The following is a 17,783-nucleotide window of genomic DNA, read 5'->3' as shown; positions in this document are numbered from 1 at the left end:
TCATATGACATAAGAGCCGTTCAGCGTCCCTTCGAGCGGGACTTTGATTGTTGCTTACTGCTAACACATAAAGTTTTGTCATTATCTTTATTAGCAGATTTTCTAGACCAAACATGGCTTTCCGGATGGAAGCCGATTTCCCCCCCGGCCTGTCATCTCTGAAAGTAAGTTATGTATCTGTTCTCAAATGCATCTGCTGCGTAACAAGGCGAAGACTAGCTTAGCCATATGGAAACCCAAACACATAGACATATCAGTAAATGATCTCTAAGCTATAGGCGTCACATAGTCAGTGTCGGTACAGCTGAATTATGAACCAATGTAGAAGATTACAGTTAAACAAATACGCTGGTATTTTATTTACAGCAGGAGAACGATGTGCTTGTGTAACAGTCAATGGAGCTAACTATCAACAAGCAGTGTTAATATTGATCATAAAGCATAAGGACCAATGACAATCCTGTTCATTCAGAAACGCTCATTTTATGGTTCATATTTGGATTGATTAGGTTTATTTTGGTCTGCGTCAGCAACCAACACGTCCCTCCACAACACAGGAGCCATGTAAAAATTACAAATAAAAGCAAAAAAACAAAACAATCACAGAGGGATTCATCAATACATATATATATATATATGGAGAGTCCAGCATATACATACACACATATCTATCTGTACATGCATACATACATCATGCATACATATACATACACTGCATGCACAATTATTAGGCAAGTGAGTATTTTTGTGAATATGTTAAAAACTATGTTAACAGTCGTTTTCAAATTTGTCAAGAAGTCAGATAGTGAATATATTTCTTCAACTGTGTGGTTAAAATGACGCTTTTCTGCTGTATTTTTAAATAGATTCAGAATCTGCAGAAATGGGTGTGCCAAATTATTATGCAAGTTGGTGATAAGAGCATATAACTTGTGAAAATTAAAAACTAGGCACCATTTTAATGTTCTATGGCTTTTTAAAGATGCTATTTGAGCTGTATTTCTTGCCATTACTGTAAATTATCTTCAGTATTGACCACAAGTTCTCAGTCGGGTTGAAATCAGGTGAGCAGCCAGACCAGTTCATGAGGCGCACTCCAGCTGAGCGTCTCCGCTGTGTGCAACACCTTTGGTCAGCTGATTCACATCGAAACATGCTTTAAACTCAAAACACCTGTTTGGCAGAATTTTATTAAGTAGTTGTGTTGAACGCTTACAAGACTGCAAGTCAAAGTATTTAGTAAGTTTACAACTGGAATTCAAGTAGATAAATAAACCGTCTTTTATATTACTTCATGTTTCATTTGCCTTTATCTTAACATAAGCCTCGCCTATGAGAAAGAACAGTTTGTGTATAATACATCTAATATTGTTTATTATAATACAGATTGATTTATTGCTTGTGTTTGTTGAAAAATACATGAGAAGAGGACCTTGAAAAAATAATCGCATATTAAATCGCAATCACAATATTAAGGAAAATAGTAAATATAATAATCGCAATTAGATTATTTTCTAAAACCGTTCAGCCCTAGTCGACAGATGGCTTCTAGAATGTTTAGTTTTTTTGATTATTTAAAAAAATAGTACATTTTACACATTATAGTAAAAAATATCGACAAAAATAGTAGCTAACCTTGAATTAAAACCTTGAAAATAGAAAATGTAATGAGTTTTCTGCCTTTCTTTTTGCCAGATGACTCCTAAGTTTGGGGTTAGTGAACAGTTAACTATCAAAAGCATCAGTAGCAGCAGGTTAATTCATAATGGCATAGGAAACATATCCACATGCTCATATAGGTAGGCTAATTTTCTGCAAACTAGCTAAGTGAAGCCACATTAAATCACTTTGAGGGACAGTGGGGGTCACAAGACTTTGGCACCAATATTTTAGGGGTCCCAGGGTGAAAAGTTTGGGAACCCCTGAACTAAGGCACAGAATAAGCACTAAGTAGACTTTGAGTACTTGTAGATTGTGTAGCTGTTGTTTATCTTGTTTTTTTATTTGTTTTTGTTTTTTTACACCATCCTGTTGTTACATTTTTTGTTCGTGGGGTGTGACTTCAATCACTGAGGGAATGTATGCAGTTCATAGTGGACCCGGGTGGTTATGGATGGACTTAAGGAAATAGTGTCCATCTGTAGGAGTTTGTATAAAACTCTTAAACAACCAAATCTAGTTTGGATTTAAAAGTATATTCACTTTACTAACCACTTCTCAACATTTGTAGAATTGTTAACCCTGAAATAAGAACAATTTTATGTTTAATCTAAAATACATTGTTTACAATAGCTAAGTTTCACCAAGAAAAAGTACTATATTAGTTACAGTATGTGTTAAGTTTTCTTGTTACAGCCTGCCATCAGGCTGTAGTTATGTGGTCTCATGAATATTTATTTATCACTGTGATTTCTCTCTTCTACAGAATATTGACACCCTGCTGAGGTGTCCCATTTGCTTCGACTTCCTCAATATTGCGATGATTACGAAATGTTCTCACAACTGTAAGTAACAAATAGAGCAACGTTCACAGTAGCTGATGTGTTCTTCTTTGGAGCGGAAGTATAGCAATACATCAAGTATTATAGAAGACAAAAGCCTTGAGGGATGAGTAGGAAAATGCACATACAGCCGTAATCATTCAGAAAACATCAATATTGTACTTTTGCAATGGATCTCAAAGTAAAAAGTGATGAATAATTATTAAAAAGAGTTGGGTGTTTTAACTTTTGAGAGGGTACTATTGGTAAGCATTTCTGGACTCTGCATTCTGCTTTTTTACTCTGTATTAATAACAATAATACTAATTCAGTGATTTCCTTGCTTATGCTGAATAATTAGTTCGATACGTATTTGCTGTTTGGATTTTATTGTTTCAATAGACTTTATATGCTTCTCTCATTCTGAAATATGCATTTTGTGGTGTATAAGTGCAACTGTCAAAGTTTAAATGTTGACAAAATACAAGTGTACATTGAAAACTGTTTAAAAATTCAGTTCAGTTGTCTGTAGACAGTTTGGTACTAAGGAAATTAATTTCATACAAGCTAAAGTGTTTATTATAACTTTGTTTGTCGTTTATTCCACAGTTTGCTCCCTATGCATCAGAAAATTTCTGTCCTATAAGCTGCAGTGTCCACTTTGCAATACAGTAAGTATGAATCAGCATGACCATTAGAGTCACACCACAAATTGAGACTTCATGATTGCAGGTTTGTGATACAGTGCATTGAAGGAGGCAGGTTTCCCTCATGTATCTTTATTTTTTCTTTTAGGAAGCAACAGATCAAGATTTAAGGAACAACCGTTTATTGGATGACTTGGTCTTAAACTTTCATGCTGCAAGGTAACCAAATAACAATGTACATGGTTTACATTGAACTGTCTTATGTCTCTTTCTAAACAGAGCTTTGTGCAAACTGCATCAGCCTAAGCTGTTTTTAAACCAGAATGAAAATGATTGAAATGCAAGCGCATGTATGATTCTGCACACAGTAGTTTTAAATTGCTTTCAGTTCAAACTGTGATGAACTGGAAAAGAATACTCCCCAAACAACAATCAGTGGCACTGCCAACAAAGATGCTTGAAGCTTGAGCCACTGAGCGGCAACTTGTTGGTCCTTAGTAAGCAATGGCACTTTAATTTGTCATCCTGATACCATGTAATTCAAGTTTCTGGCATGCTGCACTGTAGTTCAAATCACTGCAGTCATGGACAGCATACAAAAGTTTGTATTTCATATTGTTTCATCCTGAGGCAAACTAAATGGTGAAATAGCTGTTCAGGAAATAAGACTCACTCCACAACCTGTAAACCTCTTTACAATGACCACAGGTGCATAGTCTGTACATCTCTCCAATTTGTAGACATTGAGATTCTAAGAACTGAGCCGAAAACGTTTACGGTGGAGATTTCATGGGGTTAAAGTTGTTATTGTCGAGATTACAATATGACCACAAGGGAACCAGTTTCACTGTACTTCAATTAACCAGTATTTCAAAAACACTTATAATTGCCCTGCAGTGATCTCCTCCTGCTTTTATGGATTTTCTGTAAATCAAATGGGGATTTTGTTTTCATAAGCTGGGGTCATGCAAGGTTCTCTGTGGATTGCATGACTCTCTGTGTTGTAAAGCTCAAGGGCTGATATTTTTTTCATTAGATCAGGATGTAGGCAGAGAGGGCGGTATCCTGGCTGAGCTGATCTAAAGGAAATGTTTTTTATTTTTGAATTGGAGGGTTTATTTCCTCCAGTGACATTCATCGCCAAGTAGGAAAACATTTTCCTTAATGTTAGGTTATTGGTACCACTGACCACACAGGTGCAGCTTACAGCTTGCACTTATCGATTTCCTTGGCCAGACCTATAAATGTCTGGCTGTGGCATACTGTATTAAAGTGGGGTACAGCTGGACACCCCAGTGTCTTTATGTAATAACTTAGTTCTGATCATGTGAACTGTCTGTATCCTTTTCAGTGTGTTTTCCCATTTCAGTGAAAAATAACAACACAAAAGGACAACAGAGGACACGTCTCCTTAGGGTCATGCTCTTGCTATTTCAGAAATAGATAACTGTCTTTGACATTTTATGACTGATCTGTGGTGTTGGGTGCCTTCTGGTCATCTCTATATCCTGGACAACAAATGGAAGACAAAAAATCTGCCAGGCAGACACTCACTCACTTTCACTGAATCACTGAGCTTTGCCCCCAAAAATAAAAACAAAAAACTGAAGACAACATCATCAGAACTGTGCAGGCTAGTGTAAGTCTGATGTCTTAGTGCTGATATTAGTTAACAAGTCCAGTTGATTCTCCTGCCCACCCAATTGATCACATCAGAGTCATTAGCACCCTGAAAGGTCTCCCTTCAAACTTTGGAGCCTCTGATTTTCATCACAGTTGCGAGCTAGTGGCTTACGCAGCTGTGCTGTCCTAAGTTTTTTAATTTCCTGTTGTCTAGTACTGGGTGTCTGAAACACATAATTCCTTGATAGATAGCTCCGTCATAAACTTGTGCTGTTATGTGGCAATAGACTTGTCTCAGACAACCTATCTTTCTTTTGGATTGATTCCTTTGCCCTCAATTAAATAAACAACTTTTAATGACCAAGGCTATTTCTTTTAGATTAAAAAATGGGCCTGGGTTCTGCTGCCATGTCAGTGTTTCTACTCAGACAAGTGTGCATTGCATCTTTCATTTGGAAAAACGTTGAATGTACGGAGGAGTGAGTGAGTGAGTGAGTGAGTGAGTGAGTGAGTGAGTGAGTGAGTGAGTGAGTGAGTGAGTGACTGACTGACTGACTGACTGACTGACTGACTGACTGACTGACTGACTGACTGACTGACTGACTGACTGACTGACTGACTGACTGACTGACTGACTGACTGACTGTGTGTCTGTCTGTCTGTGTGTCTGTCTGTCTGTTTGTCTGTGTGTGTGTCTGTCTGTGTGTCTGTTAGTAAAATGTTAATGTATCAGATCTCTTGCACCTAGTGTCAAAGGTTCTATCAGAACTATCCGTGCATTCAACACCTAGTAATAATTAGATAAGGGTTAAATGATAAATCATTTTTAATAGTGTTTTTATTCTACTTAAATTAATTTAATAGATAGTATTGACTTGCTTCTGGCTGTTTGGGTTACTACTACTGTTGAAGATTTTTATTTTTTAATTAATTTCTAACTCATTTCTTTCTTTCATTGGTAATTTGAAAACCTTTCATTTGGAGTCACTGCAAACCCTTTGAATCGGTTTCATTCATAACACCCTGAAAGACACAGTTTATATACTATGAATGACCCGAGTGTCCTTCCTGTAGCTGAATAATGAGTTGCGGATACAGTTTGACTGAACTGTATTTTATATTTAGATCAGCTGCAAGTTCTCCCTATCCATCCAAAATGAGTTTAAGCCAAGCCAGAGCACACATTGGATTTTATTTTCTGAAGTGGAGTAATAGAATATCCTTCTTTTATTATCGTGCCAATGCTGGAGTAAGAGGATAACAGAAGAAAGGATACTAGTGTCTTATCTTTGGAACTTTTAAAGGTTCCTATTGACATTTAATTTATCAGCCCAGTCATAAAAAAAATGTCCCTTTTACTTTAATTCTTGCCAAAAAGTGTCTTAAATGACTTATGTGATCTTAAAAGTATTTCTACTTTTTGTCACTTGTAGCAAAAGTTGCCTGTGTATTTCTTAGCACAGTTCACAGACTACAGACAGGTTAAACTTGAATTCTGAGGAGACAACATTTTGTCACGTCATAACTACATGTTACTTCTTTTAAACTGCTGTAATTATGTACATAATCTCTAAAAATAGGTCTTATCCGCTCTTCTGACGGTTGTATTCTCTATGGCAACAGATAGTAAACCGCCTGCACTCAGCAGTTTTTAGAACCATTTGGCACACGACAGATATGGAAAAAAACATCTTAGCTCAAATGAGGCAGAAACCGTAACATTTAATGGCTGTGATGTAAGATTATAGAACATTTGAACTGGCCAGGATGAGCTGAGTCACAGTGCAGTTAGCATTAAAAGTAAACAGTATGCTAAAAATAAACACTAGGTCAGTTAAGTAAATGTGTTAAACGCAGCCAGCACATTTAAACTCATGATAATCTAGGTTTCATAAATGTTTCCTTCCTGTTTCCTCCAAAATATTCAAATTCATCAGTCAGAGAAGTTAAAAGAATGGGTTGTTGTTTGTTACCCTGGCTGTATGCCGTGCCGTGGATTAATGCTGGGAGGAGACCATATTTCTTCAGGATGTTTGAGGGGAGAAGGGGGAGGTCTTTCCACACCACACTTGTGCAAAGCAGCTCTGGCAACACCGTATGTGTGTGTGTGTGTGTGTGTGTGTGTGTGTGTGTGTGTGTGTGTGTGTGTGTGTGCGTGTGCGTGTGCGTGTGTGTGTGTGCATGTGTGTGCGTGTGCGTGTGCGTGTACCCTAATGGGGACAATGAGCACAAATAAGTTTTAAATATGGACAGGCAAACATCACACACCTCATTGGTTCCATTTTATTGCCAAGTAATGGCCCAGTTGCAATTTGTTTGCTTTCCACATTTCCAAGAGTGAAGCCAAAGAAGCAAAGTGCGTCTCGCTCTGCAGAGAAGGAAGGATAATTGAGTGGGTGCAGTTAGTGTGAAAGGGCTCTCAACAGTATTTATCAGCAAATACAGTTCTCTTCAATTTAAGGGTCTGTATATGTTTCCAACCTATGTAATTAAATTATATAATGTAAGTTCACATTTATGGTCTTGATACATATTTTCAGCATATCATTCTTTCAACAGAGATGCAGGATGTGCTGCATAATGTATCAGAATGAGTTTCATTTTTTCTAAGGGTCATGGCTGACTGTGTGCTTTAATTATATGCTGCACACGTACTTTATCCACATGCACTTTGCCTTTCTTTCTCCTTTTTCCAGGCAGCAGTTGTCAAAAGCAAATTTTGACTCTCCTCCAATCTCCCCAAAGACTCCGGCTTCAGCTGTCAAGTGCAAAACTCCTAGAGAGAAAGGCCAGAAGTGTAACAACACCGTTTTGAGTCAATTTTTCCAAAAGAAGCCTAAGACATCCCCGTCGAAAGAAGCCCAACAGGAAAGCTCTGCTGCTCATTGTGCGCAGCAGGGACTACAGACTGCACGCAAGCACAATGTAAACAACACTGATCTACATTCTGGAACCGCTCTGCGTCCAGTGTGTGTGAAGGAAGAGCCCATGGAAGTGGAGGAGGGGTCCATCCGGGGTTTAATGCCAATCAAACAAGAGGACACGGGAGGACACAGTGTGGACACAAGGGTGGAGATGGCCCATTCCTCAACGCTGTTTACAGATGTCAAGCCTGTAATCAAAGGTGAAGACTTTCTATCCTTAGGTTAAGTGCGCGGTATCTCTCAGTATGATACCTCCAGATTGGCCATTTACAGCCTTGCAGGCTGGCAATCTCACTTTTTTTCTATCACAGGGCTACAAAAACCCTTCTTAACTGTGTAGCAGCAGTAAAAGAAAAGTCAGCAGATGTAAGTCAATGCTGCTGCACTTAAAGTATAATGTATGCCTATAGGCAATATTACTTCTACTGTTGCTTTTTCTTCATTTTACATTTGAAAGTTTGCCTCAATAACAGTTACAGCAACTTTGATCCAATCAGCATCCAAATGTCACCAATCAGCTTCTTCATTAATTTCTCCTAACATACATCCAAGAGGAAGGCCTGTTGTTCACCTTTTCAGGCCGTTCAACAGAAGTGCAGTGAGGCAATAAATCAGCTTTCGACATGTACAATTTACAGACAGGCTAGATGTCCAAACAATACAAAACTAATGTTAAATGATGTCAAAAGAAAATGTATTTGATTTAATTAAAGGAACATTAATAGTTCTGCTAGGAGCAATTGGAATAGAGCAATACTCCAGTACTTGGAAAAAACAGCTTTATATAATGAGGATTTCAAACGTTCTGCAATCGAGGCACATTGTTTGATTGTCAGCCAACCTCAGGCCAACTATTAGAAATGTTTGCTTATATCCCCAAACTAAACAGAAAGATATTCTCCATGATGCATCAAGAAAACACCGGCAAAAATATTTCAAGAAGTTCTGTTGCTTTGTTTAATTCTGTTTTTCATTTATATCTAAACATAAAGCTTTATTAATTTAGTTTTTAAATTAAAGATTTATTAGTTTCATTAGAATCAGAAATTCTGGCATTGTGCCATTTTATTTCGTGGTCTGATATTACATGAAGTGTTGCAGGCAGGGAACTGGTTTGTTATGTCTGAAGAATGTAATATGACTCAAACCACCTCAAATTGATTAATAGTTTGAAATTAAAAGGATGATATAATCTTTTTGTGAATCTCTTTGCAGTGGAGTGCCCTGTGTGCTCTGTAAGCGTGCCTCAGCAGTTCATCAACAAGCATCTGGACACGTGTCTGAGCAGAGGAGAGAAGAAGGAGAGCTTAAGGAGGTAAAAAAGCCACTTACTGGATTCCAGTCTTTAAGGAATGCTCTTTGTTGTTGTGTTCTCAGGCTGTAATTCTTTATAAGGAGGCAGGGTTGACGTTAAAAACACTTCATAGTTTTTTTGAAGGTTAGAATGAGATGAGCAAAGTAGTGGCACTTTGTTACTGCTTCCTGTATTAATTAATGCTGCAGGATGTTCTGTAAATAGCCTTGATCTGAGCGTAGCAAGTTTCACAGGCTGATGTGTGCATTTACAGCAATTAACAAACTCTGAAACCTTGCAGTTCATTTCATTTTACTAAAGAGTGAATTACGTATAGTGAACAGGGGGTTATGCATATTAGATTGCAAGAGGTAAGCAGGACCCTGAACATTTCCATTGAAGTTAACGTTACACAAAAAGGACTGGCCTTCTTCAGGAAGATTTATATTGACATATCTGTCCTTATCCAGCTCTACTTTTCTCCAGGCTTTACAGTTTACACACCTGCAAACATAAATGAGGCACAAATCTTAACTTTTAACATTTTTTTTTATCACTACCACTGGTAGTTACTTTGTTAAGAGCAGCAACATAATGGCCCTTTTCCACTGCACAGTTCCAGCCCTACTTGACTCGACTCGGTTTGGGTTCCTTTTCCACCAGCCCGAGTACCGACTCATGGTGGGCGGGGTCATCATAACACAGCTGCGCGAAACTGCATTGGGCGTCGCGCTCATGACTCTTCAGTGACGACATTCTCTGACCAATCAGTGGGCGGCAGTCCATTGACGTCACCTTTTAGTATCGGCTCAGCTCGCTTGGAGCCAGAGCAGAGAAGGTACGAAAAACTGGTATCTGACACAAGGTACTGCTCCCGTGGAAACGGAACACAAACCGAGTCGAGTCAAGTCGAGTAGAGTAGGGTCGGTGGAAAAGGGCCATTAGAGATACACTCATTAGCTGTGCTGCCGTTGCTTAGATTGCTCCTCTATTCCCTATCAAAGATAGTTGAGGCCCAGTAGCTCCTCAGGCTGCTTTCACATCTGTGCCTTTTAACTGTCATTATTTCCCCAGTCTCAAGACCAGCCTGAGAAAGACTCAGTTTTTTGCCACAATGTTGACCAATTTGATGTTAATTGAAGCTAATGTTTTTGCCAGCAACTGGCAGAGGTGAAATATGCCAGACTGATTGATTTGATATGATGTGTTTCATTTGTTTGTTTTTGCTTATGAGAATTAATAACTATATTGACCAATCAGAATCAAGTGTTCAACACAGCCGGGTAATAACTAAGGTCATTAACTGGCAAAGAAAAAAAAAACTGTGATCAATCGGATAGACCTACAACTAGTGAAAGAAAAAGAAAGGTGTGACATATCAGAAGGTTATAAAGCTTTTGAGGCTGAGATGGCTTTGGAAGCCATACTCGACCCAAATATGTGTTGTCAAGAGAACCACAATCCAGTTTCTTTAGTACAGGAGTTGTTGTGAATTCTGAGCAATCAACATCGAGGCAGCCACCTTGGCTTTAAAATAATCCTCTGTGCTGCTCCCCTCAACAGTCAGTCTTTGTATTTCATATTGAATATATGGTGGTGTTTGTGCCATCCCGAGCTGGAAATTGGGGTGTAGACACTTCTGCCTGAAACAATAAAATGTTAGCTCACATATCCGTAACATATCTGTTTCCCAGGATAAGCTTCATATAATATAGATAAATATAATTCATATAAAATAATATAAATATAAAGCAATTGACTTCATCAATTAACTCCTTGCTTCCAGTTCTCCTCTGTGATAGTGTTCACTCACACACCTTGATGAAGTCGGGGGAGGTTGATGATTTGTTTTCTCACTATTACAGCCTGTTTATGACGCTTCTGTTTGATTATATGGCAACATTGCTGCAACAACACAATTGCCATTACTCATTTAATTGTAGTATTACCGTGGCCCTGGCTACATTTCATCCTGAGGACACGGTCTGTCAATCTGACACGCTGATCCTCGTAAGCAGCCTCAGCAAGAAAGTAGCTCTTCCAGGGCGTTCAAGGACCCGTGCAGAAATTATGAGGTTTTGCAAATGATTGGTCGTATTTGTGTAACAGTGCTAAACAATTCATCAAGACTAGACCTTGGGGTTAGGATGATGAATCGCAGAGGTTTAATACTCTGGCTGTTTGTTGCCAGCCATTATGAGAAGGCTTCCTTTTGCTACTCACCTTAATAACTCACATTTAATGTTTTATATTCGAGACAAAATACGAAATGTAGCCCAAAAAACAGCAACCAACATACCACAGCCGTGCCAGATTATAACAGGGCAGTGGATCATCAGAGGTCTGTGCTGCCACCCGGCTGACAAATGTCAACTCCCCATCCATTAACATCACTTTATTATGAGCTCTGCTAATGTGGTCACTGTATGTTATATTTCATTAAGCTGACATTTCCATCAGTCTTTTACAGCTTTGTCCCTCTATTTAGTGCAGTAAGTTTTAATACAGCTGAGCACAGAGCTATCCCATCAATCATTGTCAAGATCTATCTGATTATTATGGAAAATAAACAAGTCACCATGTTGTTTGCAGTTCCATTGGCAAGTCAAGGCGTCCGATGGGGAAGGTAGTGTACAACCTTCTGTCCCTGCAGGAGCTGAAGAGGAGGCTGAAAGACTGCCATCTCTCCATGAAGGGGACACGAGACCAGATGATAAAAAGGCACCAGGAGTTCATCCAGATTTACAACGCCCAGTGCGATTCCCTAAACCCTAAATCAGGTGTGGTTCAGTTATGTCTGATTTTATTTATTTTATTCAACCTTTATTTTTCCAGGTAAGAGAGAGATTGGAGGTTTATTTTCCAAGAACAGGAGAACAACACAGTTTCACTAACAAAAACGATCACTTAAAAAATTTGCATTCAGAAAGCTTGGATTCAAGAGTTTTCACTAAGGATTTAAAAACATTCAGGACAATCTCAGTTTTGCAAATCAAAATCAGTTTGTAGTCATTCCAAGCAAAAGGTACAATACCTAAAAGCTTTATTTCCAAACTTAGGAAATTTGCACAATCCCACAGTCTCCACTTTAATGTTTATTTAGAGCGTTTCAATTTTTTCTGGACCTGAGATTATGTACTGCCTTATGAAAACCCAAACTAGCTCTATCTGTGCGATTATGGCGAGTAAATGTGTAAACAATGTGCTTTTAACCTAATTAAACAAACTACATTTAATAAAGTCACCCAAAATAGATTTAGGAATCAAAAGAGATTAAAAATGTTAATTTTTTTTTCTTTTTTTGGTTGATTATTTTCACCAACATTTGCTTTGCCTTTTTGTTGTGTATAGTTCCATTAAATTGTTCAGCCTATTGAATATCAAACATGTTGTAACAGGCTACATACTCCAAAATGATGTTTTCCCAGCTGTTGGTATTGGAAAAAGTCTCATTATTTATTTGATCACATTGACACTGGGAATCTTCCCATTGTTAAATCTAGAATCATCAAATGTCAAACATTTCCCCTGAAAATGAACATGAACTGCCTGTGTGATCAGTTGGCAACATAGTTGCTGATCTATTAATGTAAAAAATGTTCCTGCGTGGAGAGATTAATAGACACTGTATGTACTTATCAAATCTTACAGGTTGTGTGTTTATTTTCTGGCACCCTCCAGGAATGCCTCAATATTGAACAGCTTCCTTGAGGGGATAAAACCTTTTATCTGTTTGATAGCACAGCTCTCATAACAGGCAATATTTGTGATCTGGAGAGTAATAAAGATCTCTGTGTCCTCTGTCAGCTGAGGATATTGCCAAAGATGTGGAGGCCAATGAGAAGATCAAGAATCAGCTGCAGGGGAAAGCAAAACCTGTGAGTACTTACTGCATAATGGAATCCCACAAGCTTGAAGGCTTGAAAATGTTTTATTATTTTTCTTTACAAATTCATCCTGTGGAGTTTTTTGTTGACCCTTAACGGTACTCCACAGCAATGAAGGGTCCTGTTTATATTTGCAGCTGGTGGCTGTAATATTCCATAAAAAGGGAAAGCAGGGAGAGAAACACTTAATATGTTTGTCTCATTTCCGGTGTAGAAGCATGTTGTCGACACATGTTTAGTGGAAAGTGTTCTAATGAGAGTCAGACTGGCTACTTTTAACAACTCCCCTCTTACAGCAGGATCGTTCTTCTTAAATGCTGGCTGCTGTGCAAATATTCATGTTAAGCTGTCATGTTATATGTATATGTGTTTGTATATTTTTATTGATAGTAAAGGCCGATGATGTTCATGTGAAATCCACATCACAGTCGAATTGAATAATTGAGTCATGAATAATCTCTTGCAGGTGATGGTTTTCTCAAAGAATCAGTCTGAGGAGGCGATTGAGGAAGTGCATTCAAATTATAGTAAGTTACATTTTTAAAGAACATCATTATCAGTTTTTTGACACACTAAGAGACTGACACACCAAGCAGTAGGCAAAAAAAAAACCAGTGACAACACAGGGCAGCTGATGACACTGCTCTGCCTAACTTTACATATTCAGCCTGATGGCCAAAATGCCAGCACTGTTTGAAACACAAGTAGAATATTTTTATTTGGTTTTAAAAAAAAGAGCCTAAATGTGCAATATTAAAGCACAGTAAATGCCTCTTGTCTCTATTAAAACAACACAGTGCCATGCAAATGTTTTATGTGCAAAGGAGTAAAAACAGGACCTAATAATTTCACTAAAAGTACATCATGAAATCTAATTTTCCTGTTTCTGATGCTAAGCCAGCCTACCTACCAACATGAATGATATACACATGCATCATGTTTACACTCAACAATAGTTGATTGTTACAATAGGAGACATTTTATGACTGTCAGTTTTAAATTAGTAAAGTTTATTCTTGTAATTCTTGACATCAAACATGAATCTGTTCACTGAGAAAAATGGGAAATGCTGCTTTGATCATTTGTGCCCGTGATTCAAAGCTGTATGACTGCAGCCATCTAGAGAAAAAGATGCACCAAATATTCCATGGAGACTTATCAGACAAAAAGAAATGCAAAGTGTCTGCTTCTTCACAGAGACGGATCTCTACATTTTTTGTTTGGCAATAGAGGCATTTGCCTTTCTTTGTGTATCAGTGTGTAATGCTGCTTTCTCCTTTGTGCTCTCTGCTTATCAGAGTTCCTACACATCCTAAAAAAGAGTCTTTAATTACATTTCACAGATTTAAGATCATTGAAATGTCCTAAGAAGTCTTATTTTCTTAAATTTGAGATTGCACTTTGACTGAAACATGCCTGAATACTGAATCAAGCCTTCACAGTCGAGTAAGCGTTCTATGATTTTACATTCTTTCTTTGTTGTTCACCTGACAATTCATGGTGTATACAGCAGCCTATTACTTATACATTCACAAACTGGAAACAGAAGAGATAGTGGAGAAAGAGGACCCAAAATACAGAGAATGGTTTGCAGAGGCAAACAGTGACTATGAAGCAAGGAAAGCTTTTAATCTTGGGATTGATAGATAAATATTCCACAACTGTGTTAAGGCCGTTTGTTCAGCTGTGCAGAAATTATTTATTTTTGTCACTGTTTGGGTCTTAGAAACGTCTGACCAAGTCTTATGCCTTTGCCTCTTTATTTAGAGAGTATAGCGGATAAAATGAAGAACTGAGCAGAGAGTGGGGAATGGCATGATGGCATGTGTTAAAGAGCCTCAGGTCACAATTGAACCTGGCCCATCTGCTTTTGAGGTCTGCAGTCTCTGTAGGTGGGGCACATGATTTGCCACATGTCCAAACTGGCGCCCCATAGACTGAAAAGCTTTGATATGAAAATAATCTGCAATGAGACATACAAAGAGCATGAACAAACATGTATTGCATACAACCAATTTGAAACTTCCCTTAAATTATTATTCATTTTCATTGGACCCTGTCTATTAAGTCAAAGTGTATTTCCAAACACTATCCTTCTCACTGCTTTCCAACTTATCTCATGTCATGAGTAGTACTCTGCCTTTTGTTTTGAAGATGCTTGATAACTCAGCTTTTCTGTATCCTTATACTCATGAGGCAAGGAGAGGTAGAGAAGGCAGCATCTTAGATCTGATCAGGTTTCCCTCTGGATGGTTATGTCTTCATAAAAGTTGTCTCATATTAATCTATCAAAGGATGGGATCTTTGATGAAGGTGTTTCAAGCTCAACTCTGATTTGAATTGCTGCAGGAAATCCTGTTTGATGAAGTGAATCCTGCCTTGTAATACCATAAACAATCACATTTCTTTGTGTTGAAAATACCGCCTGATTTATTACCCACCAAACAATTCAGATATACTAGATATGGTTTCTCAGGGACATGTGTCCCCAGAATATCTCAAAACCAGATTGAGTTTTGGTATCTAATGGCAGCCTGCAGTAACATTTTTCCAAATCAGACTGGATGCTTTTTGACCAATTGATTTTCTTTTTTTTCCAATTCTCGGCAGATAGATTAGTTGGAAAATCCACTCTCACAGGCTTGATCTTGCTTGAGACATAATCCATCAACCTAAACTGTGCAACATCATTTTTGTCAAAGCTGAGTAATAGTAGCATGGTCATATAGTGAGGAAGACTTTCTTTTTCTGGAAACTGAGGAGACAGTTTTTTAACAGTTTTGGCCTCAAACAAATTACAGTTTTACATATTCAGTGCATCTCCCAACCATAATTTCAATCTTACTTTATTAAGTCTAGAATCCCTCCACTAGGAGCCAGCCTCATATACTTTCCAGGACACATTACCAACTACAGAAATGAGTAGATTGCTTCTTCTTCAGTTTGTGAGTAATTTAACAGCAAGGGGAGGAATGAAAATTTTAACCGATGAGGTGAGTTAAGATTTTGCCGTCAGTGTAAGAAATGATATTCCCATTTTTTTGACATATGGGTAAAAGTGTAAAGTGCTTACAGTTGTTTTTTTTCTGTTTCTGCTCAAAGATGATCATTCAACAACACACAGAAGATATTCACAGGACTCTAGTCAAGCTGTGTGTTTTTATGCCCAGAGCAGTTGAAAAAGAACAGCCGAGAACATTACCCAAAGTCATGTTGTCATGTTTGAACGACATAAAAACTTGTTGGAAAAATTCAGAGAAGCTAACTTTAAAAGTGTTTGAAAAATGGATGTGACTCACAGGAGGTGGGTTCTAAAAATAGCTGCAGTGCTGTGATAACCTCTTGATTTATCAGAGGAGGATGTGGATGACTCACTCTGCCGGCACAGGGAATAGTGAATGAGCAGACAGGAAGGTGAAAGCAGCACACGTGTACGCACAAACACTGAATCCATCAGGTGCTCGAAGCCTTTTTTCTCAATGCGATGGCATGTTAATATAATCAGAAGCTGCTTGTTCAGAGAAACATCCTCATAACCGAGAATAACTTCAAAACAAAAATATGGAAATCCTGCTTCATGAGGCCACCCCACAGAGAAGTCTGATGTGTGTTCCCAGCCGCCATTACTGGGAAGAAAATGTTGTGAATGGAGTGACACCCAATGTGGTAGCTTTGATATTTCAATCTCTTTTTTTTAAATATTTGCATTGAACCCAGACATCAAACAATATCTTTAGTTTACAGACAAACCGTACTACTCAAAATTATATGCAGAGCAGGATAATATGAAGAAACCAAGCGGCAAACTCTGGTCTCAAATGATGAAGCCAATGCGGAAGTGATATAAACTGCAATACATCGAAAATCCGCTTGAGGCTGGCTGCAGAAACACCGGAAACCACATAGATATGAATGGGAAAAAGACTATCTTTGCAGCATTAATAAACATGTTTACAGCCTGGTTCAAAAAACGGCTTGGCCCTACAACGCTAATCTCTCTAATGGCACACACTGTACGGGGGTGAATTTTTTTCTAACGTGACGGTTAAGAAGATATTAAGATTATGAGTTTTGCCCAAATAAGGACATGACTGACGTGACTCCCGGTCGGGAACACACAGCCATTGGCTAAGAGACTCACACTACGTCACACTCTGCCTAGTTGAGTTCCGCATTACCAATATGGCTGCTGCCGTCGATTTGCTTCAAAACAGCTCTCAGGAACAGATGGGTGACGTCACGGATACTACGTCCATATTTTTTACAGTCTATGGAAGAAACCTACAATATGCAACAACCTATTCCATGCAGTATTAACATGAACAGTTTAATGTTAGTGTTCATATAAACTTAAAGATTCACATAACTTTAAGAAGTATTACGGATACAAAGGCATTCAATGTTTTGATTAGATTTTTTTTTTTTTTTTTGATGTCTTTATTTCGAACATGTAAAAGTAAAATAGAAAAAAACAAACATACAATTAGAAAAGAAGAAATAGTTATACAAAAGAAACAAAAGGAATCAGTTCCATTAGCAAGCAGTGAAACAATTTACTTTACATGTGCGAAAAGGAGTAAGAATAAGTTAAAACGTATCTAATCCTACCCCTTCATTCACTATTATCTGAGATTATACTAGTGCACTCCTAAACGTCATATCTTCATATTTACATCGACAATCAAAAGTAAACCCCTCGTGATTATCAACACTTGTCTTCCTCCTTTTACATCATGAAAATCATTTCTTTATACTTCTTCTTGAACTGGATTATGTTCTGACATTGCTGTAGCTCCATATTGAGACTGTTAAAAAGTTTTACCCCACAGATTGAAATACAAAAAGTTCTCTTAGTGGTCCGAACACTCACCATCTTTAATCTTAACTTCCCTCTTAAAGCTGGGGTTGGCAGTCTCGGAAAACTAGCA

The 17,783-nt window shown here is 38.0% G+C and overlaps 1 protein-coding gene across 1 annotated transcript in view; it reads left to right on the top strand.

Moving 5' to 3' along the window:
• Nucleotides 1–17,783, top strand: part of rad18 (RAD18 E3 ubiquitin protein ligase) — a 46,221-nt gene continuing 28,438 nt past the window's right edge. Inside the window, exons 1-9 of the mRNA XM_034697751.1 lie at nt 1–164; nt 2,426–2,504; nt 3,090–3,151; nt 3,276–3,346; nt 7,447–7,874; nt 8,890–8,989; nt 11,561–11,748; nt 12,776–12,846; nt 13,322–13,382. Coding sequence (XP_034553642.1) covers nt 114–164; nt 2,426–2,504; nt 3,090–3,151; nt 3,276–3,346; nt 7,447–7,874; nt 8,890–8,989; nt 11,561–11,748; nt 12,776–12,846; nt 13,322–13,382 — 1,111 coding nt within the window. The 5' untranslated portion in view covers nt 1–113. The remainder of the gene's footprint in view (nt 165–2,425; nt 2,505–3,089; nt 3,152–3,275; nt 3,347–7,446; nt 7,875–8,889; nt 8,990–11,560; nt 11,749–12,775; nt 12,847–13,321; nt 13,383–17,783) is intronic.

Source organism: Notolabrus celidotus, chromosome 1 (genome assembly GCF_009762535.1).
Source record: "Notolabrus celidotus isolate fNotCel1 chromosome 1, fNotCel1.pri, whole genome shotgun sequence".
NCBI classification, from domain to species: domain Eukaryota; kingdom Metazoa; phylum Chordata; class Actinopteri; order Labriformes; family Labridae; genus Notolabrus; species Notolabrus celidotus.
Note: the sequence above shows the minus strand (reverse complement) of the source record. Positions and strands in the feature narration are given on the sequence as shown.